General features: G+C 62.9%; 8 protein-coding genes across 8 annotated transcripts; all 8 read left to right on the top strand.

The window, feature by feature from the left end:
* Positions 1-814: 814 nt before the first annotated feature.
* On the top strand, positions 815-1,846 carry LMXM_09_0180 (uncharacterized protein; the record flags this gene model as incomplete). The annotated part of the gene is made up of 1 exon (XM_003872649.1): positions 815-1,846. The coding sequence occupies one exon, from the start codon at positions 815-817 to the stop codon at positions 1,844-1,846; it is 1,032 nt and encodes a 343-aa protein (XP_003872698.1).
* Positions 1,847-4,292: 2,446 nt separating this feature from the next.
* LMXM_09_0190 (conserved hypothetical protein) lies at positions 4,293-4,673 on the top strand (the record flags this gene model as incomplete). Its single annotated transcript, XM_003872650.1, has 1 exon — positions 4,293-4,673. One exon carries the CDS (start codon positions 4,293-4,295, stop codon positions 4,671-4,673), a length of 381 nt encoding a protein of 126 aa, XP_003872699.1.
* Positions 4,674-5,637: 964 nt separating this feature from the next.
* On the top strand, positions 5,638-7,119 carry LMXM_09_0200 (conserved hypothetical protein; the record flags this gene model as incomplete). Its single annotated transcript, XM_003872651.1, has 1 exon — positions 5,638-7,119. One exon carries the CDS (start codon positions 5,638-5,640, stop codon positions 7,117-7,119), a length of 1,482 nt encoding a protein of 493 aa, XP_003872700.1.
* Positions 7,120-7,658: 539 nt separating this feature from the next.
* Positions 7,659-8,576, top strand: LMXM_09_0210 (conserved hypothetical protein; the record flags this gene model as incomplete). Its single annotated transcript, XM_003872652.1, has 1 exon — positions 7,659-8,576. The coding sequence occupies one exon, from the start codon at positions 7,659-7,661 to the stop codon at positions 8,574-8,576; it is 918 nt and encodes a 305-aa protein (XP_003872701.1).
* Positions 8,577-10,810: 2,234 nt separating this feature from the next.
* On the top strand, positions 10,811-13,252 carry LMXM_09_0220 (conserved hypothetical protein; the record flags this gene model as incomplete). Its single annotated transcript, XM_003872653.1, has 1 exon — positions 10,811-13,252. One exon carries the CDS (start codon positions 10,811-10,813, stop codon positions 13,250-13,252), a length of 2,442 nt encoding a protein of 813 aa, XP_003872702.1.
* A 1,204-nt stretch (positions 13,253-14,456) lies between these two features.
* On the top strand, positions 14,457-15,968 carry LMXM_09_0230 (heat shock protein HslVU, ATPase subunit HslU,putative; the record flags this gene model as incomplete). Its single annotated transcript, XM_003872654.1, has 1 exon — positions 14,457-15,968. One exon carries the CDS (start codon positions 14,457-14,459, stop codon positions 15,966-15,968), a length of 1,512 nt encoding a protein of 503 aa, XP_003872703.1.
* Positions 15,969-17,541: 1,573 nt separating this feature from the next.
* On the top strand, positions 17,542-20,391 carry LMXM_09_0240 (cysteine peptidase, Clan CA, family C19,putative; the record flags this gene model as incomplete). Its single annotated transcript, XM_003872655.1, has 1 exon — positions 17,542-20,391. One exon carries the CDS (start codon positions 17,542-17,544, stop codon positions 20,389-20,391), a length of 2,850 nt encoding a protein of 949 aa, XP_003872704.1.
* A 1,046-nt stretch (positions 20,392-21,437) lies between these two features.
* LMXM_09_0250 (minchromosome maintenance (MCM) complex subunit,putative) lies at positions 21,438-24,125 on the top strand (the record flags this gene model as incomplete). Its single annotated transcript, XM_003872656.1, has 1 exon — positions 21,438-24,125. One exon carries the CDS (start codon positions 21,438-21,440, stop codon positions 24,123-24,125), a length of 2,688 nt encoding a protein of 895 aa, XP_003872705.1.
* Positions 24,126-24,419: the final 294 nt, after the last annotated feature.

The following is a 24,419-nucleotide window of genomic DNA, read 5'->3' on the forward strand; positions in this document are numbered from 1 at the left end:
GCCCGCCGTGCGCGGCTTCCGCGGCGTGGACGCGAAGAAGCCGGTGACACTGACGGTTGCCGGCTGCAGCGTGTCGCCGTCGGCGACGCTCGGCGAGCTGCACGACGCGTGCAAGCAGGCGGACGACGGCATGCTGTACGTCGCCTACACCGCGGAGCGCTCCATGGGCGCCGCGGTGTGCACGCCGTGCGGCTCGTGCGCGTGGGATGGCAGCTCTGCGGACGATGACGTGATTATTTAGGGGTCGTGCGGAGGCGCAGCGTTAGTTCCGGCTAGCGGAAGCTTTGTCGGCGTACGGTTTGTGGTGCGGCCCGCCTGCTGCCGGCCCCGGCGGCGAGGGAGCGCTGATGAAGGCGCATGTGCGTCACTGTGGCGGGGCGCGCCCACGTGGGTGGGTGCAATCGTACGTGCGATGGCGCTGCGGTGATGGGCTAAGCTGCAGGGCTGTTTCCGATCCGCTCTCTGCGCACATGGCGTGTACCTCCGGCTCCCTTTCTCTTCCCCCGCTGCCTCGTCGTAGTGTGGCGTAGCTCTTACATCCTCTCCGTTGTTTCCTCATGATTCCCTTTCCTGTGCCGTGGTCATGCGTGGCCCGCGCACGCTCCTCTCTCCCTCCGTTCCTTCCTCCCCCTCGCATGCGGTGCCGCGGTAATGCCGACAGCGGTACAGGTCGCCGTGCCCCCCCCCCTGTTCGATTCTACCCGAGGCAGCGCGATCTCATTACTGCCGCTGCCCCGTTGCCAACAGGACGCACGCGGTCTGGACAGAGCCTGTGCGCTGCAATGGCGCCAATGGCTCGCCTGCGCTGGAGTTTATGTGCACAGCTGCTTTTCGTGTTTCTCACCCAGTCGCTTGTGTGTCGTTTGTGAATACGTGTGAGGGTCCTCCTCATCGCAGCCACCCGCTGCCCCTCCCCCTCCTCCTCCCCACCTCTCCGCCAAGTACCTCAGCACCGAACCTGCATGCCTTCCCCGTGCGCGCCCTCATCCCCTCCGCTCGTTCCGCCATCGGTATCGGGGGCGCTGCCCGCGCGGCGAGGGATGCGCGCAAGCGCGTGCGTTGCGAGTGGAGACAAGAGTGCACCACCTGCCCCATCCAATCAGCGGAGTATCGCTCTCTCCGTATATGCTCGTTGTCTCTCCGCATACTCGTGTGCACCACTCGCGTCGCGCCCTCCTGGTCGAGAGCAGCCCCAATCGTGTTCCCCTGTCCTCAACTGAATGTCCTCGGCCAACACCGGCTCCGCCGCCGCTCCTCTCGCTCCGGTCCGCTCACCCGCCCATCGTCCCTCACGCGCCGTCACCTCCGCCTGCACTGTCGCCAGCCTCTCCACAATCTCTCTCTGACGCCCCGACCCTCGCACAGCACGTTCTTACTGCCTGCCCAGCCTGCATCTCCCGCATCCACCCCACCCCCACCCACGCACTCCCACTCCCCCACGCCGACCCCCCCCACCATCACCACCATCGCCATGCCCGCCTACGTGTTGTCGACGCCGCTGGAGGCCCGCGTTGCGAAGTGCGCGAGTCTGCGCGCCGTGAACGCTGTGCCCGTCGTCGTGGAGGAGGCACAGGCGCGCGGCGGCAAGGCGCACTTCAGCGCACTGGCGCGCGAGACGACGGTTGCGCAGCTTGTGGCCGCCGTGCGCGGCTTCCGCGGCGTGGACGCGAAGAAGCCGGTGACACTGACGGTTGCCGGCTGCAGCGTGTCGCCGTCGGCGACGCTCGGCGAGCTGCACGACGCGTGCAAGCAGGCGGACGACGGCATGCTGTACGTCGCCTACACCGCGGAGCGCTCCATGGGCGCCGCGTTGTGCACGCCGTGCGGCTCGTGCGCCTGGAACTAGGGCCGAGAAGAGCGCGACAGCGTGGTGTGGTAGCGCTCAACGCGTCCTGTGGCTCCCGTGATATTGTCTGCCTAGCCTTGCGGTGCGCCTGGCCCCACCGCTCCGTGGTGCACAGGCTGCCCCTTCTGGGTAACCCCCTCCTTGCCGTGTGTCACCCCTCGCTGACGGCGTGTGTGCGGTCGGATGCATCCGCCCACGCTGCCTCCCCGTATGTATACCTGCGCGGGACGGGCCTCTGCTATACGTTTTTTCCTTGACTATCCGTTGTGTCACCGCATCGACGGCACCCATCGTGTGTATGCGCGCTCGCCAAGCGCCATTTGTGTTGTTCGGAGGCGGGCACGTCTCACGGGTGCCCCTGTCCTCCGCACACTCCCCTGCGGCCTGTGGTGGGCGGCGCCTCGCTACCTGCGCGCACGTCCCGCTCCCCCGCCCCACCACCCACACCGCCTTTCTCCATGTGCACACACTTGTTTTGCGCGCCTGTGCCTGGTACCCCCCCCCCGCTGCGAGGATCTCTCTCCCGCGTGCACACCGCTGCGGCGGGCCGACTCGCGCCCCCTCTCATTCTTCTCTCTTCCCCTCCCCCTCCCCACTTTCTTCTTGATCCTGTTCGTCCCTGCTGTCCCCATGTGTACACGTGTGCCCCGAAACTTTCATCGCCGACGCATCAGTGGCGGCCCGCGTGCTGGCGGCTGTGTGTGCGCCGCTGGAGCGCGAGCTGCACTGCAGTCCTGGAGCGCCACTCGCCACTCCTCGTGTGCCTCCCTCCTCTCTCAGCCATGCCCGTCTCCGCCAGCTCCGCAAAAGTGTGCCCCAGGAATACCAACAGGACACACGCTGTGCGTGCCTGTGTGTGTGAGTGAGGGGAGGGAGGGGGGCCAGGCGCTGCGGCCTCTGCCCCTCCCCGCGGTGCGGCCTCTGCCACTCGTTCGCTGCCTCGCCGCCGTGACTCGTGCCCCTCTCTCCACGCCTCTCTGCTACCTCCCCTCTTTCCCTCTCTCCGCCTGTCTCCCTGTGCGCGCATGCACCGCGGTGGACCCCTGGCCGATCTCCGCCGCCTGACCCCCTGCGTGCGCCCAGCCTGCATCTCCCGCATCCACCCCACCCCCACCCACGCACTCCCACTCCCCCACGCCGACCCCCCCCCACCATCACCACCATCGCCATGCCCGCCTACGTGTTGTCGACGCCGCTGGAGGCCCGCGTTGCGAAGTGCGCGAGTCTGCGCGCCGTGAACGCTGTGCCCGTCGTCGTGGAGGAGGCACAGGCGCGCGGCGGCAAGGCGCACTTCAGCGCACTGGCGCGCGAGACGACGGCTGCGCAGCTTGTGGCCGCCGTGCGCACGTAGTGAAGCTACGGTGCTTGGAAGAAGCTGTTGTGCTGCTGCCAAATGCTTTCACGCTGTTATGTGCATGATGGGCTGGGTGTTGTGGGAGGGTGCTGCTGGCACACCGAAGCCTCTGTGCAGGTTCGGTCTTCCAGCTTGCAAGGGCTCCCCTTCTGCGTTGTGCCTGAGGTCGCGCAGTTGCAGGAAGGAAGCCGGTCATGGGGTAATGAGCGGCGCTTGCACGCGCTGGGCTGTGGTGGAACATGACGAGCATTTCAGGCTGACGTCTGCGGTTCCCTCGCTTACAGTTGCCGTTGCATCGGCGCTGCCCCGTACCGCGTGCTGGGGGGAGGTGCCGCTCTCTCTCCCGTAATCGCCGGCTGGTGCATCTCTCTCTCTATATATATATGTAGAGCGAGGAGGCCGTGGAAAGGGCGGCCGCCACCCCCACGCCCAGCGGCTGAATTCTGGTGTGTGTGGAGGTTGGGAGTCCTTTGGTTGATCATCTGCTCCGAGGCCGTCGCGATGCAGTATTTCTTGCTGTCCGCCCCCCCCCTCTCCCCCCGGTGTACCGCTGCATTCTGTCCCTGTCCCTCCTCCCTCTCTTTATCGAAGCACACCGCTGCTTCGGTGCTGGTCTCGCGCTGCAGTGGCACCCGCTGCCCTGTGGCCGCCCTCCCTTCAGCTCTGCGGGTGCCGCCGGCCGCCATGCTGCGCAGAATGACTGCATGGCTACTCCTGCCACGCACGCGGCCCCGCACTGCCGGCGTTAACGCTTGCGGTTGTGCGTGTGACTGTGCAGCACCGTGACGGTTGTCTGCTTGGTGGCTTTACTCCTGCGCTGCTTCTCTCCCCGCTTGTATTGCCCTTCCCTTGTGGTCTGTTGGAACTGTGTGTGGGCGTGTGTCTACCTCCCCCTCCTCTGTCTGCACGGCGCTCGCCCTGGATGGGCGGGTCATCGTCCCCGTGGCAGTGAAGACAAGGCGAGGCTTAGCGTTGGTGGCGGGGTCTGCTTAGCGTGGAGGTTTCACTGTCTCAGACGCGTGCCGTCGCCTCCACTTCTTTGGTCACTCCCGACGAGTCTGCGTCACGGCTCTGCGTTGGTGTGCTCGAATCATGAGCAAGCACTTCGCTGGACGAAAGGATGCAGAGCGCACCACAGGGCTGACGTACCTGCTCTCACCGTCACGCGTCCAATCCCCAGGCGAGTTGCGCTTCCGTCGGCACGGCTACGTGCGCTGCGGCTTCGCGATCGGCATGGTGCTCTACTTTGTGTACTGCAATCCGGAGTACAGCTACACCTACACAGCGCTGCGGCAGCGCTGCGGATGGGACATGACAGAGCCGATATTCCCGCAGTATCTCACGCTGCAACCCTCGCGGATCCCTTCGTCATCAACGGCAAGAGAGCAGCAACCCCCGCCTCAAAGTCCGTCGTCATCGCGATCAAGCGCAGTCGGCACTGAAGAGAAGGTACGAAAGAAGGAGGGCGAGTGACACGTGATGCGGCGCATCTGTGGCCCCTCACCTCTCCCCCCTCCTCCTCCCCCTCTCGTGGTCCCGATGGCCGACTATATGCGAGGGTTGCCCTTTTACAGCTTGCCATGTGCAGTGTGTCTGGTTGCGACGCTCCCTGTTCTCTTTTCCTCCGCTCACGGAGCGACTCCTGCTGTGGATGTGCACACAGACGTGTCTGTGCATCACATGGTTGGCCAGATCCTGGATGGGGCGATGGGACAGGGCGAATGTCACCGGGGTTAAGGAGATGCGTGAGATGCGTAGCCGTATTTTGCTGCCGGTGTGCACATAAACCAAATGGAAAGGCAGGAGAGGAGCGGGAAAGCTGCCACAAGGTTCCTCGGAAGAGCACACGGGAGTCAGGAGGGGGGGGGCAAGGCAAGACCATCGCTCACGCCGGGCTGGACTGAGCGAAGGAGGCAAGCACGAAGCACCAGAGTGTCTGGATCCCTCATCTTTAGCCGTGTGTGTGCGTGTGTGTATGTGCGCGTCGTGTTGCGCGCCCGCATCGTTGTATGCTCCCGCCTACCTTCTCTGCTCCCACACACACACACACACACACACACCTCCTCGTCAAGTCATCCCTACCTTGCTTCACGCACGCCAACACACCGTGCGCAAGTCGACACAGATACCGACGCGCATGCGCGAGGAGTCTTTCCTCCCCTCTCGCCCTTCCTCGTTGTCTCCTCTCTCTTGCTTGGCACGGGCGTGTATGAGCGATGCTGGCCTGTAGTTGTGAACTATCCTACACCATTCCACCCCATCCTCCTCAGCCCTTCGCGTCGTCTACAAGTACCTTCGTGTAGGTCGGTTAGCGCAAACAGTCGGCATTAGAGAATCTTTGCCGTCCCCCCCCCTCCCGTCACGCACGCACGCAGCCACCGGTGCGCCTCCGTGCGCCCGAGCGAGCGCCGTTGTTGTTTTTCCCTTGGGCCGTTGAATGTGCATCCTCACCTTCATCACGCGCTACTGCGAGCGCTTCCCGTTTATCCTGATTGGCAATCGTGATGAGGACCTGGCAAGGGCCACTGGTGGGCTGGCACTGGACACATCCACCGGGCTTGTGTGGGCGCTGGACCGTCTCGCCGGTGGATCGTGGATGGGTATCGAGCCTCGCAGCGGGCGGTTCGCCATTCTTACCAACTGCCGGCGCTCGCCAGCCGCACCTTTGACCTGCAGCGCAAAGGCACGCGATGAGGACCAGTGCGGCGATAGCGAGAGAGGTGAGCCGGCACAGCGCGCAGGGCTTTCCACCGCAGCTGCCATGTGGCGCGGGGCTGCACCGCTCTCGCACATTTGCGAACACACCACCGCGGTGCCGGTGGTCGCCTTGTCAACCGCACCGGCAGCGGCCAAGACAGCAGCTGAAGACAGTTGTTGCCCTCCACACGGCAAGCAGCTGCAGTCAGTGACACTCACCTACGATCCACCGACGTCGCGCGGCCTGGTCATCAAGAACTTTCTGCGAACGGGTATCCTTCCAGGGGACGCTGACGCATCTCTGGGCAGTGGCGATGCCCTAGTGGCAGCACTGCCGGCTGTACTGCGAGTGCCTCCCTACTACGCTGGATTCAACCTTCTCTCCTGCGACGACCTTCGTCGGTGCGGCGTCGATGCTGTAACATCGGAGCATGGGCGGCACAAGTCTGACAGTACAAGCGCCGCCGCACCGGAGATCCTCTACACAACAAACCGGTACGCTGCCGAGCACCGGTGCCCCGTTGCACCAGGCCAGGTGCACTGCTTACAAAACAGCTACTTGGACAATATGCATGGCGAACCCATTACGGCCCGACTTGGGCAGCTCTTCACGGACGCCCTTCACCGTGTGATCGACCCCATCGCAGCGGAGCAGCCCTCCTCATCGACGTCGGGCATTACTCCAGCCATGGTGACGGAGGTGGCGACGGCACTGGCGGACGAGTGTTTGTGCGACCGCTGCAACTTCGACTTGCCCAAGATGGAGGAGACGGCGTTCTCGGCGGCGGAGGCGGAGGCCCTGCACGCGCAGCTGCACTCGAATAACCCACTCCTTGGCTTTACCGAGAATGAGCTCCACGCGTACTTTGGCAGCAGCGCCGTCGGTGATGGCGATAACGTGTCGGTTCGGTTTTGTGACGGGGGCGCCGCGATGCGTGAGGCGTACCTGCAGTCGAGCATCTTCAAGGTGCCATTTCGTGGTTATGGCACACGGATGCAGTCGATGGTGCTAGTGGAGCAGGTCGCAGCGGTGCCGTCGACGCTTCCCAACGTGACGCCGTCTGCAAGCACCACCACGGTCATTCACTTCTGTCAGCGAGAGGTGTCCTTTGACGTGGCAACGCAGAGTGTGGTGGCGGCGCCGTGGACTGCCTACCGCATCCTCCAAGATGGCAGCTGCCTGCGCGACTCCGCAGAGCCACCAGCGTCACAATGCACATAGATATGCACACACACACACACACGCGCACACGCCGATGTACTCATCGAGGGCCTCATCCCGCAGCGGCGTTGGACAGTGATGCACAGCCGACTACATGTGTGGCGGGCGGGCGCGGTAGCAGTGGCGGATGCGAGCACGGAAGAGCTCCTGTACGGACGATACACCGCGGCAAAATGGAGTTGAGTGGAGAAAGAAAGCAAAGGTCGATCTCAGTCACCGCTGCGCGTGCGCACTCGCTCTCTCGACGACACACGTACACACACACCACCCCCATGTCGTCTTGTCACCGTCTTCCTCGACTGCACCACGACACCTCTCGCCCCCCCCCACCCACCCACCCACTCCTCTCCCTCTTTCATGGCACTGCCCACACACACACACACACACAACTGCCACGCATGTGCTCCACTGCAGCTGTATCCACCTCCTCCCCCCTTCCAATTCGCATCCTTCGCTCACTCACTCCCTCACGCAGTCCGTCCTTCCATTGCTCTCTAACGTCCCGCATCACTCTTGCGTCAGCTTCTGCAGTTCAGAAGATGTTCAGCCCACCGGTATATCTTTCCGTCGGCGACGAGTACGACAAGCGCGAGGGGGTCGCGAAGGCAACAGGGCAGCCACCGTTCGTGGTCTCCGCGAAGCGTAACCCGCACATCACCGATGCCACCTTCGACCCCTTCGTGTCGCTCTCGAATGGTGACCCGTACACCTCCGTTGGCTTTGCTGGACCCTTCCGCGCGAACACTTCGGCGGGCAGCAAGGCAGGGCACGGCAACAGCGCCGCAGCCCCACCGCCGTTCCGCCCCGTCGGGGCCAGCAAGAAGAGCAGCGGCAAGGGTGACTACTACGGCACCTTCAATGAGAAGGCACCGATCCGTCACGAAACCGAGTTTCCGCCCATCAAGACGGCCGCCGACTACAAGGCCGAGACAGCCGCAGCGAAGTGCAACTTCATCGTGAACCCGCCCAAGAAGGGCACATATGGCTACACCGGCCTCACCATTGGGCAGGCAGGCGAGGTGCAGTACGTGGCGGACCCATACGAGGGCAACATGCGCCGCGAGGCGCTCCAGAGAAAGTATGAAGCAACGAAGTGCGTCGGCTCGCCCTTCCGCAGTGCCGTCCGTTCCGGTGGCTGCTTCGATGAAACCAAGCACGGCGTGAGTCGCGTGTACGGTTTGACGAAGCCGCTGCCTCCCAAGCGCAGCCCATCATCGCAGGAGGCGATCTCTAGCGCCACTGCTGGCCGCAAGCCGTGGGTGCCTGGCGGCGCCCTTGTTCCTGACTTACTGAAGCAGCCGGAGTACCAGGAGGACCCGTACGACGTGAAGGAACAGAAGGTGCGGGCAATGCGCCAGAAGGACAGCGCCTACAAACCATGGATCCCGGCCGGGAACGACCCGTACCGGTACATCTACACGAAGCCCATCAACTACGACCCTCCCGCAGTTGTGTAACGCTGCACCGCAGCGCCTCTCCCCCCCCCGTTGCTCTCGTTCTGCGAACCCGTCTGTGCCGCTGCTTTCGTGCGCTGCGCAGAGGAGGGGGGAAGGGGGGTCGGTAGTACGGGTCGCTGATCCACGCACAGAATTTAGAAAAAGAATGTACAGAAAAGGTGGCGGCGGAGTGGCGAGAGCGGAGTCTCTGTATTTCCTGCCCTCGTTGTGACTGTCTTGTCGCTGTCCCTTCTCTCTCTCCTACACACACACACACCGGTCCTTCCTCGGCTTCCCTTTCTATGTTCATTACGATGCAGCGTTGCTCTGTTCTCTGTCTTCTGTTGCTGCTGTTCGCTCGTCGGCTGTTGTGGCTGGCGAGTATCTCACCCCTCCCTCCTCCCACTTCCTCCTCCTCCGCTGTTCGGTGCGGGGAGTCTCTCTATGTATCAAGTTGTACACTGCCTCCATGTGAAGTATCCCCAACAACAACGGCCGCAGTCTATCACAGCTGCGCCTGCTGCTCACGATGATGGTGATGACGCTGCGTAAGTCTCTTGTCGTTGCTCGCCCCTATCTTTCACCCCCGTGTGTGCATCCCTCGCTGTGCACGCTTACCAGCGTCTATCCCTCTTGAGGTTAGTCTGTGTCTGCGCACGCGCGCGTTCTCTCTCTGTCGCTCTGTCCTGCCCCCCCCCCCTCACCCTCCCTCACACCTGCACGTGTGCCTGCAACCCTTCGACTCTGTACGGGATCGCCCACGTGCCCACCGCACCCCCCACCACCCCAACTCTCTGCGCACGCACACGTAGGCACCGTTGCCGCGCTGCTTGAGGAGAGCGTCATCTTGCAACACGCGAGAAGCCAAAGGAAAGGCATAAAATGTGTTGTGGCATGGGTGCTGTGCGCGCCATCGCTTGGCCGCCGCGCTCCGCTGCAGCTCTACGCACACCCTCTTGCGCCTCCCATTTGCAAGCCACCCAATAAGACGCGAGGGGGTCGTGAGAGAGGGGGAGGGGGGAGTCGAGCGTGGCGATGTACTTCTGCGGAGTCCTCCACGAGCTCCCTCGCTTCCTCTACAGCGCCTTTCCGTTGTGCCCGTCTGCCTCTCGCAACGCTCCCCGACCTCCTCCCTCCCCCCTCATCCACCTCAGCGTGTCTGCGCTCAGCTAGTGCGCGCCTCTCCCCACGCCGTCCATGCTTCCTTCGCCCTCGTCCAGTTGCTACGCTGCCGGTCCGCAGGAGAAGGGTGAGGGGAGGAGGGCTCTACACACCTCCGTGCGTGGTGTCACAGGGTTCAGTGCACCCCTCGCCTCATGCTCCCTGTCTAGGAGAGGAAGGCAAGCAGCAGCAGCCCCTCCCCCTACTCCCTACATCCTTCCCCATGCTCGATGGCTTCACGTGGTGACAGGGTGTGAGGTACTGGGCGGCGTTGCGTCGGAGCGGCCAACGACAGCGAACACGCGCGTGCCATCCATACGATAGGTAAAACGTGCTAGAGCAACTCGCGCGTATGTCTCACCCGGGCCCTCGCACGGCCCACACTGATGTGTGTGGGGAGGAGCCTGCGTGCTGCCCCCCTCTCCCTCCCGAGGGGGGATGCATCCGGTGGCAACCAGCACAATGGGCATGGCTGTGAAGTGACCTGCGAAGCGGGAGGCGGGTAGGGTTCGAGGAAGAGACCGTGCTCTCCGCTGCTTCGCACCACGCGATGGGGGAGCCCACGGCCGGGCCAGGAGGGGCTAATGTGGGGAGTCTCGCTCATGTTCGACAGCAGAGAATAGGCACGTTGCCAAGGGAAAGCGAAGCCAAGCGCTCTCCTGGGTGTGTGTATGCTGTCTGCTCTCTGTTGCCTCTCATCCCGCTTTGCACCATCTCCTCATCCCTCTCCGCCTGTAGTTCTCCGTGGCGTTGCGATTCGCACCGACACGACAGCTGCCGCTGCCACATTGCACCGCTTCATCCTTCTCGGACTCTGTGCACGTCCTTTGTGAGAGCTCCCACACGAGCCGCGCACACCCCGTACATCTTTCTCTCCGTACTTTGATCCGCAGAGGTTCGCCGCACCAGCGCGGCCCTGCGCTAATAACACCCCACCATAACAACTTCATCTAAACCCGGCAAGCGAGCAAGAACGAAAAGGCCAGACACACACGCACACGCGCGTGCCGCTGCCCCACCCCCTCCCTCTTCCCTTTTTCCGCTTCATCGTAGGAACGGAAAGCGAGCGCCGCCCCCCTCCCCCCGCCACCATCATGCCGTACAGCAAGGCATGGCGAAGCGCCATGTACCCGGATTTCCGGGACCAGGGTGCTTACGTGGATTACAAGGCAACTAAGGACATCCTCCACCGCATGAAGGAAAACATCGCCAACCCGTCAACCCCGGACGAGCTCTACGCCTCCCTCCTGGAGCAGAAGATGCGAGTGTACAAGTGGTGCGAGTGCAAACAGGCGGAGCTGCTGACGCTGTCGCTGCGCCTCTACGAGTGCTCCAAGTACCTGACAGAGGAAGAGGTGGTGACGAACCGCAGTATCACGCTGAGCAGCCAGCCCAAGAGCACGCCGAAGCGCCTGCTGCCGCGCGAAGCGCGCCTCATCGCGGATGCTATCATGCACGAGCTGCTCCGCTTCGCCGAGTGCCGCAACCTCAACACCGACACCATCGAGCACATCATTGGCCGCATGTACCGCTACGCCGTGCTTGGCCCGACCGGCGACCGCTGGAAGAATATCTACATCGAGTACGACTATGACCAGATCTCCGTCGAGGAGGTCTTCTGCCTCCTGTCGCGCGTCTACGACCGAGTCAAGCAGACGGAGGACCGCATTTCGGCGAAGGGGAAGCTCAGCATCCCCACCGACGCCGAGGGCTCACAGGTGTTTGACCGCCGCTCCGTCAAGTACTGGGTGCACCTGCAGGACCTCCCCTTCGTGATTGCGCGCATCATCCCGCATCTGCCGCTCAGCACTTTCAAGGACACGTATAAGGAGAGCAAGGAAAAGCGCGTCCCGTTCCGCCTCTTCTCGCCCGTCAGCTCCGTCTACTACGACAACAACAAATTTCTCTTCTACCACCGCCGCCTCGAGCGCATTGAAGGGAGCACGCTGATCCGCATGCGGTGGTACTCGGACACGTACGCCGAGGACTGGAACGCGCTGCAGGAGAACGACAACGTGTTCATGGAGATCAAGGTGCACCACGAGGCGTGGAGCGGCGAGCGCAGCAACAAGCGCCGCTTTGCCATCAAGGAAAAGGAGGTGGACGCGTTTGTGCACGCGCAGCTGAGCCTGCTGCCGGCGGTGGAGAAGCTGAAGCGCAGAAACGCGAGCGAGGCGGAGCAGGAGGCGTTCAAGTCCCTCTCGACGGAGATCCTCTCGAAGATACACGCCTACGACCTGAAGCCGGTGCTGCGGACGCAGTGCGGCCGCGCCGCCTTTCAGCGCGGCGCCGACCAGACGGTACGTGTGAGCATCGACACGGATCTGCGCATGTCTGCCGAAGACTTCGGGCTCGATCACCACTGGCGCTACACCGGCGGCGACTCGCCCGTCTCCCACTTCCCTTACGCGGTGGTGGAGATAAAGCTGCAGTGCGCCGAAAACGAGCGCATCGCCCCATGGATCGAGGAGCTGATGGGGTGCCGCTACATGGAGAGTGTCCCCAAGTTCAGCAAGTACGCGCATGGCATCGCCTCCCTGTACGGACACACCTCCTTCATCAACATGGTCCCGTACTGGATGCACCAGCTCGACATTGACATCCGCGCCTCGACGAAGCCGGAAGTGCACCTTTGGGATCCGACGATGGGCCTGGCCGCTGGCTGCCTCGAGCGCACGGCCGATCGCCTAATCTTCGGTACAAACCCGGCGCAGACACAGACGGTGGGCGCGTCGGAGGCGCAGTTCCTGCCTCGTACAGACTACGCCAAGATTTACCAGCGTGTTCTGCGCAGCCTGCAGCACGAAGCCGGAGGTACCGCGGGGAACTCTGGAAACACGTCCGCGGCGGCGTCGACGACGAACTCCTTCATCGCTGCGGACGGCATCGCTGACGGCAAGGCAGACAAGAGGACGAAAGACGCAGGCCAGGGCGCGGTGCAGCCCAGCCTCTTACCGGTAGTGCAGTATTCGGTGGATCGGCGGCACATGACGTACACCACCTTCCACCTCTACCCCTACTCGGAGAACGGCACGGAGTCGCTCTGCTACGGCCTGAAGGACAGCAAGAACGCGGCCGCGCAGGTGTTCTACGGCAAGATCCCGTGGCAGACGGGCAAACGCATCAAGGTACCGCAGAAGTACGACCCCAAGACGCTGCTGACGTCGGAGCGGTACATGGTTAAATGGATGCAGCTCGCCACGTCCTTCGGCCTCCTGGGCCTGACCAGCATTCGATTTGGCAAGGGGCTGTTTCTGCCGCAGGACGTCGCCAACTACTCGCCGTTCTGGCAGGACAACTTTCACGTCGTGATGGGGGTTGTCATGGTTGCCATCGCCCTCCTCACGCTGGCGTACGCGTATATCGGTTTCAAGGCACGGTCGCGGCGTGTCTATGCTCGCCGCAAGATCCGCTATGACGACGTTGTCGGGCCCACGTGGCTTACGTTTTTCGTGGCAGTGAGCTTTGTTGTTATTACGATGACGCACATCGCACGGCGGTACGGTCCAATGCTGACGGGCAGCAACTCGTTCTAACGGTGCGCGTGCGTCGCTGCTGCGCTGGTGGGAGGGAGAAGCAGCGAGACAGCAAGGCAAGGCTTAGAGCAGTCCCCTCATGCGTGCTCGCCCACCCTGCCGCCCCCCTCCCCTCCCAAACGTCACATCGCAGGCGGCGGCGGTTGCTGCGTTCACTCGGCTTTGTTGATGCATGCGTGTGTGTGTGCACCGCTGCTCTTCCCTTGTCTTCCTTGAAGTACACGGTGGCTAACGTTGACATTCACTGGCGCCCCTGTGCGCACAGGGGCACCGATGCGGGCAACAACTCAAGATGCAAACGGCATGCCATCTTCTCGCCCCTTTCCCTTCCCCCCTAAGCACACGCCCTCTTTAGTGGTGGCGGCGCTGCCGCTTATCACTTGTTTCCGCGCCGCCCTACCGCGGCGCCGTCAGTCCGAAAAGCAGCAGGGGTTGTAGGGAAGGTGCAGTGCCGCTTCTTCCCCACTCCCCCCTCCCCTCCCCAATCCAGGAAGTATGCACAGCGAACACGTCGGGCACCCGTGGCGGCAAGCAGAGCGCCTGGCGCTCATGCATGTGTCAATGTCTGCATACACACCTTCCCTACACCTGCCTGTACATCACATCAAAGTCTCTGGCCTTCTTCTCTTGTATTTAGCGTACACAAGTCACCTGGCACACATCCCAGAATGTACAGAAACCGAATCGTTCCCTCCCTCCTCCTCCCCGGTGAAGAGAGAGGGACGGGCATCTCGGTGTGTACTCCGGCTGCATCCCACGCACCCTTGCGTGCGACTTCAAGAGCGATAGACCCCATGAAGGGGCCGCACGTGAGGGGCAAAGCACCCGCCCTCCCCTGCGCGGACGTGAGCCGCAGCAACCCTTCAATCATCTGTGTGCGTGCGTGCGTGTGCGTGTGCGTACACACACACACACACAGAGACGTGTGTCTGCCGCCCTCCGGTTTGCTTCGCGTACACTGTGTTGTGCGCGGCTTCTCTTGTGGAGCAGGCGTTCATTCTATCCGCAAGAGCCCTCTTCATCTTCCCTCCACCAACCACTTCTCCTCTCGCTGCTCTCGCCCCCCTCCCCCCTCCTCACCCGGTGTCTCCACTCATACACCCATACACACACACACACACACGCATATATATATATACTTATGCGCACGCGTGTGTACACGCGACGTCCTCCCCCCTCTACTTTCGACCTGGGAAAAGGGAAAATGTTTCGCTTCCCGACTCAGCTTTTGTTTTGTGTGGCTGCGGCGGCCAGCACGCCATCCCCTGACGTGTTGCAGGTCACAAGGGAAAAGGCAAGCAAGCTTGACAATCTCTCGCCGCGGGCGATCACGAAAATATTGGACGCCTACATTGTTGGGCAGGATGCTGGAAAACGCGCCGTGGCTATTGCGCTGCGCAACCGCTGGCGTCGTCGGCAGCTCAGCGACGCCGACCTGCGGAGGGAGGTGGTGCCCAAGAACATGCTGCTGATTGGTCCAACTGGCGTCGGCAAGACGGAGATATCGCGTCGCATGGCGCGCATCACGGACGCCCCGTTTATCAAGGTGGAGGCCACCAAGTACACGGAGGTCGGCTTCAAAGGCAAGGACGTCGAGAGCATCATCGAGGACCTGTACACGAACGCCAAGCTCAAGGCAAGGCGCGCGCTCGAGGCAGAGCGACATGCAGAGGCGCTGAACATGGCGCTGGACACTGTGTATAGCGCCTGGTCGGTGAGCCAGCGGATGCGAGCGATGGACCGTTCTCTGCTTAGCGCCGGCAAGGCCGAGGAAGTGACGGCTGCAGCCGCAGACGACAGCGCAGCGGAAGCGGAAGAGTCGCAGCAGCAGCAGCAGCAGCACAACTTCGAGTACTTCCGCGAGCACTACCTGGATGAGCCAATCACTAACGATATGGTGACGATCGACATTAGTGCCCCGCAGGCGCCGACGAAGCCACCAAAGGAGGGCAGCATCGATCTGCAGTCGGTTGGCATGCTGCTGGGTCTGGGAGGGGAGCCGAAGAGGCTGAAGGTGTCCGTGACGAAGCGGGTGGCTGACGCTGTGCCGCTGGCCACGCAGGAGGCGCTAGACAAACTGATCGACGAAGCCTCAGTGAACACGCTAGCACGTGCCCTGGCGGAGGAGGAGGGCGTTGTCTTTGTGGATGAGATCGACAAGGTGGTTGCCGAGCCGTCCAGCGCCAACGCCGACGTCAGCTCCACCGGGGTGCAGCAAGATCTGCTGCCTCTGATCGAGGGCTCCAACGTCACCATGAAAGACGGCAGCGTCATTGCGACGGACAACATCCTCTTCATCTGCTCCGGCGCCTTCCACGTTGTCAAGACGTCCGACATGATCGCGGAGCTGCAGGGCCGACTGCCTGTACGCGTAGAGCTGCAGGCGCTGACGGAGGAGGACTTCCGCCGTATCTTGACGGAACCCAAGTTCAACCTGCTGCGGCAACAGGAAGAGATGCTGAAAACGGAGAAGATCGACGTCGTCTTCACGGAGGACGGCGTTAATGAGCTGGCCAAGGTGACCTGCGCAGTGAACAGCCAAGGTCAGAACATCGGCGCCCGTCGCCTCAACACAATCCTCGAGCGCGTCATGGACCCGTATAGCTTCAACTGCGAAGAGTACGAAGGCAAGAGGGTGGAGATCAACGCCAAGATGGTGCGGGAGGCAACGGAGAAGCTCCAGAAGAACGTGAACTTAGCTAAGTACTTATTATGAGATGGGGTGATAGATCAAGGCACCGGTGTTGCCGTCACGTGTGCGGCCCTTCAACCCCTTCCCCTTTCGTGTCGCTGCCGCTACGTTTGGTTAGCGTGCTGGTGTGTCTGTGTGTGTGTGTGCATGTGTCTATCAGTGTATGCTGGAAGGGTCGTGATCGTGGTCGTGGTTGGTTGCCTGAGCTCTGCATTGCCTCTCGCACAAGTGGCGTGCATCTGTTTGGATCCCTCTATATATACATTTATGTGCGCGCCAGACACATCCATGTCTCCGCTCGTTATACACACGCAGATCGATGTGCTTCGGGGCACTTGGTGCAAACCCTTCCCCCTCCCTCCTAGCCCGCACAACACACCGCCGGTGCCCTCCCATGTTCGTTTCGTGTTTGTGTGGCGCTCCCCTCTCCTCACCTCTGTGCGCACTGCCGCTGTTACGGCACTGCTTCTCCCGTGTCTTTCTTACGACCTCTCGCGCTTGCCTCTTCCGCCTCTGCTCTCGGACCTCTGACGGCCCGCATGCCGCCCCCTCGCGGCTCCTCACCTCTTCACACAAACGTCTTGCCATCATAACGCGCGCAGGTTTTCGAGCGAGCAAGGTATAACGAACAAGACATCGAAGCCTCACCCACTGCTGCTATTTTCCTCCATCACAGCCGACAGCGCTGCGACTATTATTCGCACTGTAGGCGCAGTGAGCCTACACGTGCACCTACACCACATCAATCTGCGGAACACCCTCCCAAGCCTACGCACAGGCGCGTGCGCAACGTGCCATCACAGTTCTGTAGGCCACGAAGCGAGTGCGTGTTTGTGAGAGACGACGACCATCACTATCACCATCACCACCACCACCACTGTCACCGTCACCGTCACCGCCATCACCGTCACACAAACCCCTCCCCATCCTAACGAAAAAAAAATACGTCGTCTAATACAGAGCGGTGCGTACACCGTCTCCCCCACCCGCCTTTCCAAGCCCATCGCCGCACTCCCACGTCACCGCTTGAAAGACATATCGCGTCATCTCAGCCGCTTCTTGCGCGGCGTTGCTGTTCAGTTTTCGTTTGTTTTCTGTGCGCGTGTACACGTGTCGTTGTCTCCTCCTCCCACCGTGCACGCGGGTTGCTGCTCCGTCCTCACAATTCTGTGTGGGTGTGGGCTTGCGTGCGTGTAGAGGGGGAAAGGACTCTGCCGCGTCTCCCCCCTCCCTCCCTCCCTCGTGTCTTTAGCTGGGGTGCGCGTGTGTCCACTGCGGCTCAGATCGTGAGCGTCGCTCTCCGCCCTCCCCCTACCCACCCACCTCTCCCCTCCACGGGTTTCGCTTGCGTATTCTTTCGGCTGCGGTCGCTCTGTATCGGTGTAGTGCCTTCGGTTGTTGTTTAGGAGGGTTGTGCCTGCCCCCTCCTCAGCTCGTAGCGAAGCGCCGCGGTGGGAGTGGGAGTGGGAGGAGGAAAGGTGGGTGCTCCGTCTGGGCGCTGTTGGTGTTGTCGACGGCCTGGCGCATTTCGTTCTCCTCCTCGGTCCTGTCTCCCTTCGCCCTTTCCGTCCTCTGCCCTTCTCTACTCCTCTCGTGCATGCGCCTGCGCCTGCTGCCACGGTGTCGCCGAGTCACCACATCTTACCTGCTGCCCATCATGTCCGCCACAACAGCGTCGTCGCGGCGGAAACAGCACCGCGAGTCGCTCAAGGAGGAGTCGATGATCTCGTTCGAGATGGAGCTCGACGAGGCGATTGAGCTGCCGTTCGACGTGAGCCCCGTCGCGCCGACAGACTCGGCGCCGAGCCCGCCGTTTGGGAGAAAGAAAATTGCAATGCCTGCTTCACGGACCGCTTCGGAGAAGAGGGTGGCATGGAGCAACGGCAGCACCGCCAGCCTCGGACTCGCCGTGTGCGGCAACGTTAATGAGCTCCCAAACACCGCCGCGACCGCCGACGGCGTCACCTCTCCCGACGTCGTGCCACCCAATGCAGCTGCCAAAACCTACTCGGCAGCGGCGCCGTCACGTATGGTGACGTGGAAGGACACCAGCGCGTCTCAGCGGCGTGCCGAGGCGCAGGCGAGCCGCCAAGACGACTTCAACCCCATGATTCTGTGCCCGCTGCAGAACCTGGGCAATACGTGCTACTTCAACGCGGGTGTGCAACTGCTCGTGAACTGCCCCGCCCTCGTCTATGCAGTGCGCAACTCGCCGTTTGCGCGGAGGGCACAGAGCAACATCCCCCTCACCGCCCACGCCGTACCGATGCCGCCGGCTGCAGCGCCAACTGCAACGACGAAGCTGTGTCTGAAAGGGGGTGCCGCCACCCACGCACTCTTCCAGGAGTTCTCCGCCCTGCTCGCCCGCATGGAAATGGGATGTGCAGCCGGTGAGAGGGCGATCTCGCCCATGTGCGCGCTCGACTCCCTCGCGCAGGCGTATCCGCAGTTCGAGGGTCGAAGCCAGCAAGATGCAGCAGAGATGATGACGTCGCTGCTCGCCAGCTTGGAGGAGGAGGGCGGTCAGTACGTGGAGGTGACACAGCTGCTACACTCGTTTGAAGAGGATGCCGCGGCGCTGCGGCAGGGCGTGACGTCCTCGGCTTCCTCTCCCGTGGGGCCGGAGCTAATGGGGCGGGTTCGCACGAGTGCCACCTCGTCTCTCTTGGAAGCCGAGGCCGCGCCCTCCGCATCGTCGCATCGCCGTGATTACAGCGAGCCCTACAACATCGAGGAGTACTCCCAGCCATCGCTGCTCTCCTCCACCAGTGAGGACACCTTCCTGCCGGGTCCGCGCAGCGCGCACTTCTTCGCCGTACTGCGGCTGATGGAACGAGTGAATCGGGACAACGAACTACTTGAGCGGCGTGTGAAGCAGCGGCAAGGAGTTGCCTACACCAGCCCCTTCAAGCCCCCGCGGCTGCACTTCAACCCGCTGCTGGACGGCTTCCGCGGGTATACGCTGTCGGAGGTGGAGTGCCATAACTGCCGCGCGGTATCGCGCGTGGTGAGCGCCTTCAATGGGTTGCTGCTGGATGTGCCGACGGCAAAACAGCGCCGGCGCTACGCGTTGGCGCACCCGAATGTGCTGCGCCGCGTCGACTTCGATGGGGAGCTGCGGCAGGTGAAGAAGCCGTTTCGGATGACCTGGTGGAACCCCCTCTCCCTGTGCGTGGCGGCGTGGAGGCAGCTGAAGCGGTTTTTCCAGGACCCGTTCCCGTACCCGCTGTGGCTGGACGAGTGTCTCGACATTCACTTCGAGCCGGAGGTGCTGCGCGGGTGTAACAAGTACCGCTGCGAGTCCTGCGACACCACCACCGACGCCACCAAGTCGGAGACGCTTCTTGCCCTGCCCGAGTACCTGCTCATTCACATGAAGCGCTTCGAGGCCGGCCGCTTCTTCAACAGCAAAAAGTCGGACTCCGTCTTCTTTCCCACCTCGTGGCGGCCGCTCACGAACACGCAGGCGAGGCAGTCACCCATCAACACGGACGACGCGCCGCCAGCGCTGCCAGAGTACCTCGACCTACGCCACTACCTGCACAGCAGCGTCGCATCCTTCGCAGAGCCGACCCCGCCCTGTCTGTGGAGTGCCGACAACGAGCCCCACCAGCAGCGTCGCGCGAGCAGGGACGATGCCAGCAGCCCCACCAGCTCCATCCCAACCACCTACACGCTAGACGGCATTGTCAACCACCACGGCGGCTACGACGGCGGCCATTACACCGTCTTCCTCTACAAGGCGACGGAGGAGCGGCAGGCGTGGGTGTACATCAGTGACGATGAGGTGGATCAAGCGGAGGAGGTAGTGGCAACGGATACCGAGTACGTCCTGCTGTACCGCCGCCAACCCCTCGTGCAGGCGGCGCCAGAGTCGGACGATGGAGAACAGCTGCGCCGAAAGGCGTGCTACTACCTCTCTCTGTCATCCCCTTCCTGCCCTGCCGCCAACACCGCGGCAGCGACGACCGCCGGTCCTCATGCCAAGAAGCTTCATAGCAGGTGCCCCTTCTCGTCCTCTTCGGCAGACGGCGCGGCTAGTGCGCCACCTGACGCGGCAACCGCGGCGACCGAGCCGCGGGTGTACATCTCGCGCATGTGGCTTCAGCGCGTCGCCTTCATGCACGAGCCGGGCCCGATTGTGAATCGCCTGTGCTACTGCCGTCCAGAGGATCAGGGGCGGGTGAGCATGTATCGGACCATCTTTCCAGCCACAGTGAAGGTGCCGGCGGAGGTGCCCCACGTCCACGGCCCGCCGGTGAGCTGGTTCTACGTGCCCATCACTCAGAAGGACTACGACATTTTTTACAACGCGTTTGGCGGTAACGCAGCCGTGACGGCGAGCGAATACGAGTCCCTGCGTGCCATGCAGGACAAGTTCTGCGCCGCCATTGATTTAGCGGAGCGGCAGCGAGGCCGCTCCGCTCGCCCTGCTCCCCGGAGCTGAGCAGCCCATGCAGGAAGAGACGGTCACAGCGGCAGCCTCTGCTGCAGTCCCTTGTGTGCGTGCTTTCTGTTTTACGGTTAGACCGTTGCTGCCGCGGTGTGAGAGGCGGACGGCGCACGCGCCCTTCGCCAATTTGAGGCTGCCCTCTTCCCCGTTTGTGGAGCCGCAGGAGGGGGATGCGGGGGAGGGGGAGGGCGTGTAATCTGGTCAAGTCGCTCTCTCAAGGAGGGCGGCAGGGACGACGATGACGACGAGCGATGTGCTCGTGCGCCTGCTTGCCTCAACCAATCACCCAGCATGAAATCCGCAGAGAGCCATAACGAACGCGCGCGCGGGCGTAACGCGCTCGACAGGATCCTGTCCACAACGGCGCTGCTGACTTGTTGCCACATGCAGAGAAAGAGCAAGCGGGAGGGGGAGGGGGAGGAGGGCGGAGGGGCAGCGTGCGCGTGGGCAGCGCAAAGGTGCCGCACATCTGCTCGCCCTCCCCCCTCTCGCTTTTTCCCCCTCCGCTCTTTTCGTTCTCCCGTGGCGTATCTGCGCGCTGCACCATTCACCATCACTACCACCACCACCACCATCATCATCGCTCGCTCGCTTGCCTCCTTGCCTGCTCCCCCCCCCTCCCTTCCCCCTTCCCTCTTCTAATCATACAGATCTACGCGTAAAGGCATACACACACAGGGCGAGGTGGCACTTGTGCGTGCGCATGGACTTGTGTGCCGCGCCGCCCATCTGACCTCTACGATTCTTCGCCTATCCCTCACCCCAATCACGCACAGATGGACGGCGACGACGCGGCTGGTCGGTTCATCGATCTCACGCCGGTTCGGCCGCCACCGCGGCGAGAGGCGACGCCACCGCCACCACTCGGGCGTGCGGACGACTACAGCGTCACCGTGGCAGCACCACCTGACAGCGTCAGCTTCCCCCTCCTAGGCCGTAGTGCCGGGGGTGGCGATGGCGGGGCGACTGTCGGCCCTGGCGGCTCCACCACATTAGGAGAAGCTTCTGAAGCAGTCGCTGTGACCGCCTACAGTGGGTCGATGCAGCAGCGCTCGGAGGAGTACTCGTACATCTGGGGCACCGGCATCGCCGTGGAAGTGTTTCGTGACGAGTTCCGCCGCTACCTTGAAACATTTGCGCTCGGGCAGGTGGTGGCCGATCCGTCGCGGCGCACGCCTCACTCCAACGGTCATGGGGCGGCAGCGGCACGCACTTCTGCAACTGACACCGCCGCAGCAGCCGCCACGGCGTACGCATTTCACGAGAAGTATTACCTAAAGGAGTTCCTGCGCATGCACATGCAGGGCCGCAGCACGCTCGAGGTGGACTTTACCTGGTTGCAACGAGTGGCGCCGCGGCTGTACGTCCAGACGGTGCACCACCCCACCGAGTGCCTGCAGATGATGTCAGCCGTAGCCGATGAGGTGTACCGTGATGTGCTGCTGCTCCGCCACGGCATCGAAGTGGCAGAAGACGTGCTCATCACTGTGGCAGCGAAGAAGCTGCCCTCTATGTGGACGCTGAAGCAGCTGAGTCCGCAACAAATTGAGCAGCTGCTGAGCATCAAAGGGATGGTGATTCGTGTCTCCAAGATCATTCCCGAGATTCGAGTAGCGTGCTTTCAGTGCTGGAACTGCCAGTACCAGGAGCGGAGTGTGAGCGGGGACAAGGGCCGCATCTTCGAGCCGACCCGCTGCGCGCACTGTGGAAAAACCTACTCCTTCAAGCTGCAGCACAACCTGTCGCTCTACGAGGACAAGCAGCTCGTCAAGGTGCAGGAGTCGCCGGAGCACGTCGCGGACGGCGAGACACCCATCTCGATCGGTGTCGTGGTGTATGGTAACATGGTCGACACAGTCGTGCCAGGCGACCGTGTCATCATCACGGGTGTGTACCGGTCCACCCCAATTCGACTCAATGCCAACACGCGCATCATCAAGAGCATCTTCGCCACCCACATCGACGCCGTCCACATCGAGCTGGTGCGCGCGACCCGTGCGTCAGAGGCGGGGGCGAGGAAGGGCTCCTTCGCCAACGGCAACGCCACCGGCACCGCTCTCCATGCCTCCATGCTGGGGTCAGCGACCGCGAAGGATGTGGAGGGCGACTTGTCCAGTGCGGCGCTGATGGACACGGCGCGCCTCGACATGTTCCACTCCCTCGCCCACCGCCCCGACATCTACGACGTGCTCCTCCACTCCTTCGCCCGCACCATCTGGGGCCACGACGACGTCAAGCGCGGCATCCTGGCACAGCTCTTTGGCGGGACGGCGAAGACGTTCGTGTTCAGCGAGCGCATCGGTAGCGGCGCCGCAGCGACGACGAGCAGCAACAGCGCTGTCTTCCGCTCCGAGCTCAACGTGCTGCTATGTGGCGACCCCGGTGTGGCCAAGTCGCAGCTGCTCACGCAGGTGCACGAGATCGCGCCGCGCGGCGTGTACACCTCCGGCAAGGGCAGCAGCAGCGTCGGCCTGACCGCCTTTGTTGTGCAGGACAGTGACACAGGGGAGCTGGTGCTGGAGCCGGGTGCGCTCGTCCTCTCGGATCGCGGCCTGTGCTGCATCGACGAGTTCGACAAGATGAACGAGGCCACCCGGTCGGTGCTGCACGAAGTAATGGAGCAGCAGACCTTGTCGATCGCCAAGGCCGGCATCATTGCGCAGCTCAACGCCCGCACATCCATCCTAGCCGCGGCCAACCCGAAGGACTCGCAGTGGAATGCGCAGCTGAACGTTGTCGAGAACCTTCAGATCGAGCCGACGCTGCTCTCGCGATTTGACCTCATCTTCCTCCTCCTCGACTGCCACGACTCCGCGGAGGATCGCCGGCTTGCCGCGCACGTTCTTTCGCTTTACATGGACACCCCCCGTAGCGCGCGCACTCGGCGCGCCGTCACCAATGGCAGTGATGCGGCCGGCGGGCGTGTGCAGCCGCAGGGCAGTTGCAACGAGGATGACACCGGTGAGGAGGACGAGGCGACGCAGTGGCGCAGTACCGCCAGTGCAGGGCAGCCAACCGCGACCTCAGATGACGCCGCGGGCACTGCGAGCACGCACGTGGATGCGGCTACCGGGCTGCCGGTGGAGGTGCATATGGAGCTGCATGGCGAGGTGTTCCTGCAGGGTCCGCCCGATGCGTCGTACATGCCGGCCAGCATCCTCTCCGAGTACATCGCACTGGCGCGCGAGACCATCTTTCCGAAGCTGACGGAGGCGTCGCACAAGATGCTCGCACGGTGCTACGTGGAGCTGCGCCAGGCCCGCGGCAGCAGCTGCACCGTCTCAGCGACGTTGCGGCAGCTGGAGTCCATGATTCGCCTCTCCGAGGCCCGCGCAAAGATGCGCTACAGCAGCGAGGTGTCCGTCGAGGACGTGGTGGAGGCGAAGCGCATCATCAGCGCCGCTCTGAAGAAAGCCGCCACGGACCCAACGACGGGGCTCATCAACCTCGACATGTTCCACGCCGCCGACCCCGGCAAGAACACGGTGGAGGGAAATATGCGGCGCCTGGAGGAGCTGCTAAAGCGCTGCTACCTCGCCAAGGGCCGGCGCAGCGTTTCCGTGGCGGAGTTGCGCTCCGTCTTCAACGAGCAGCAGTCCGGCGCAGCGCGGCCAGTAGCACCGGCGCAGTTTGTGGAGCTTCTCGCCCTTCTCTCCGGCGGCGACGTCGTGCAGTCCTTCACTGCCACGACAGTGGCCCTGGTGATGGCCGGAGCAGCGCCAATGTGAAGTGGCGGGAGAAGGCGAGGAGGAAGCGAGAAGCACCGGCTGCCGTGGCCCTAGAAGTGAGCAGAAGGTGACCAAACGAGGACGGCGCTGGAAGAGGGCCTCGGGCCCCGTGCGACGCCTGCGTCACCTCACTTTACAAGCATAGAGAGTCAAGCACACACACACATACACACACAAACCTAATGCAGCGCGATGCGACAAACAACTGTCCCTGCGCACGCCAACCCCCTCTCTGTCTCTCTCCCTCCCTTTGCCTTCTCCACGCTGCCTGCCTCACGGATGCACACGAGACAT

This window comes from Leishmania mexicana, chromosome 9 (assembly GCF_000234665.1).
Source record: "Leishmania mexicana MHOM/GT/2001/U1103 complete genome, chromosome 9".
NCBI classification, from domain to species: Eukaryota; Euglenozoa; class Kinetoplastea; order Trypanosomatida; family Trypanosomatidae; genus Leishmania; species Leishmania mexicana.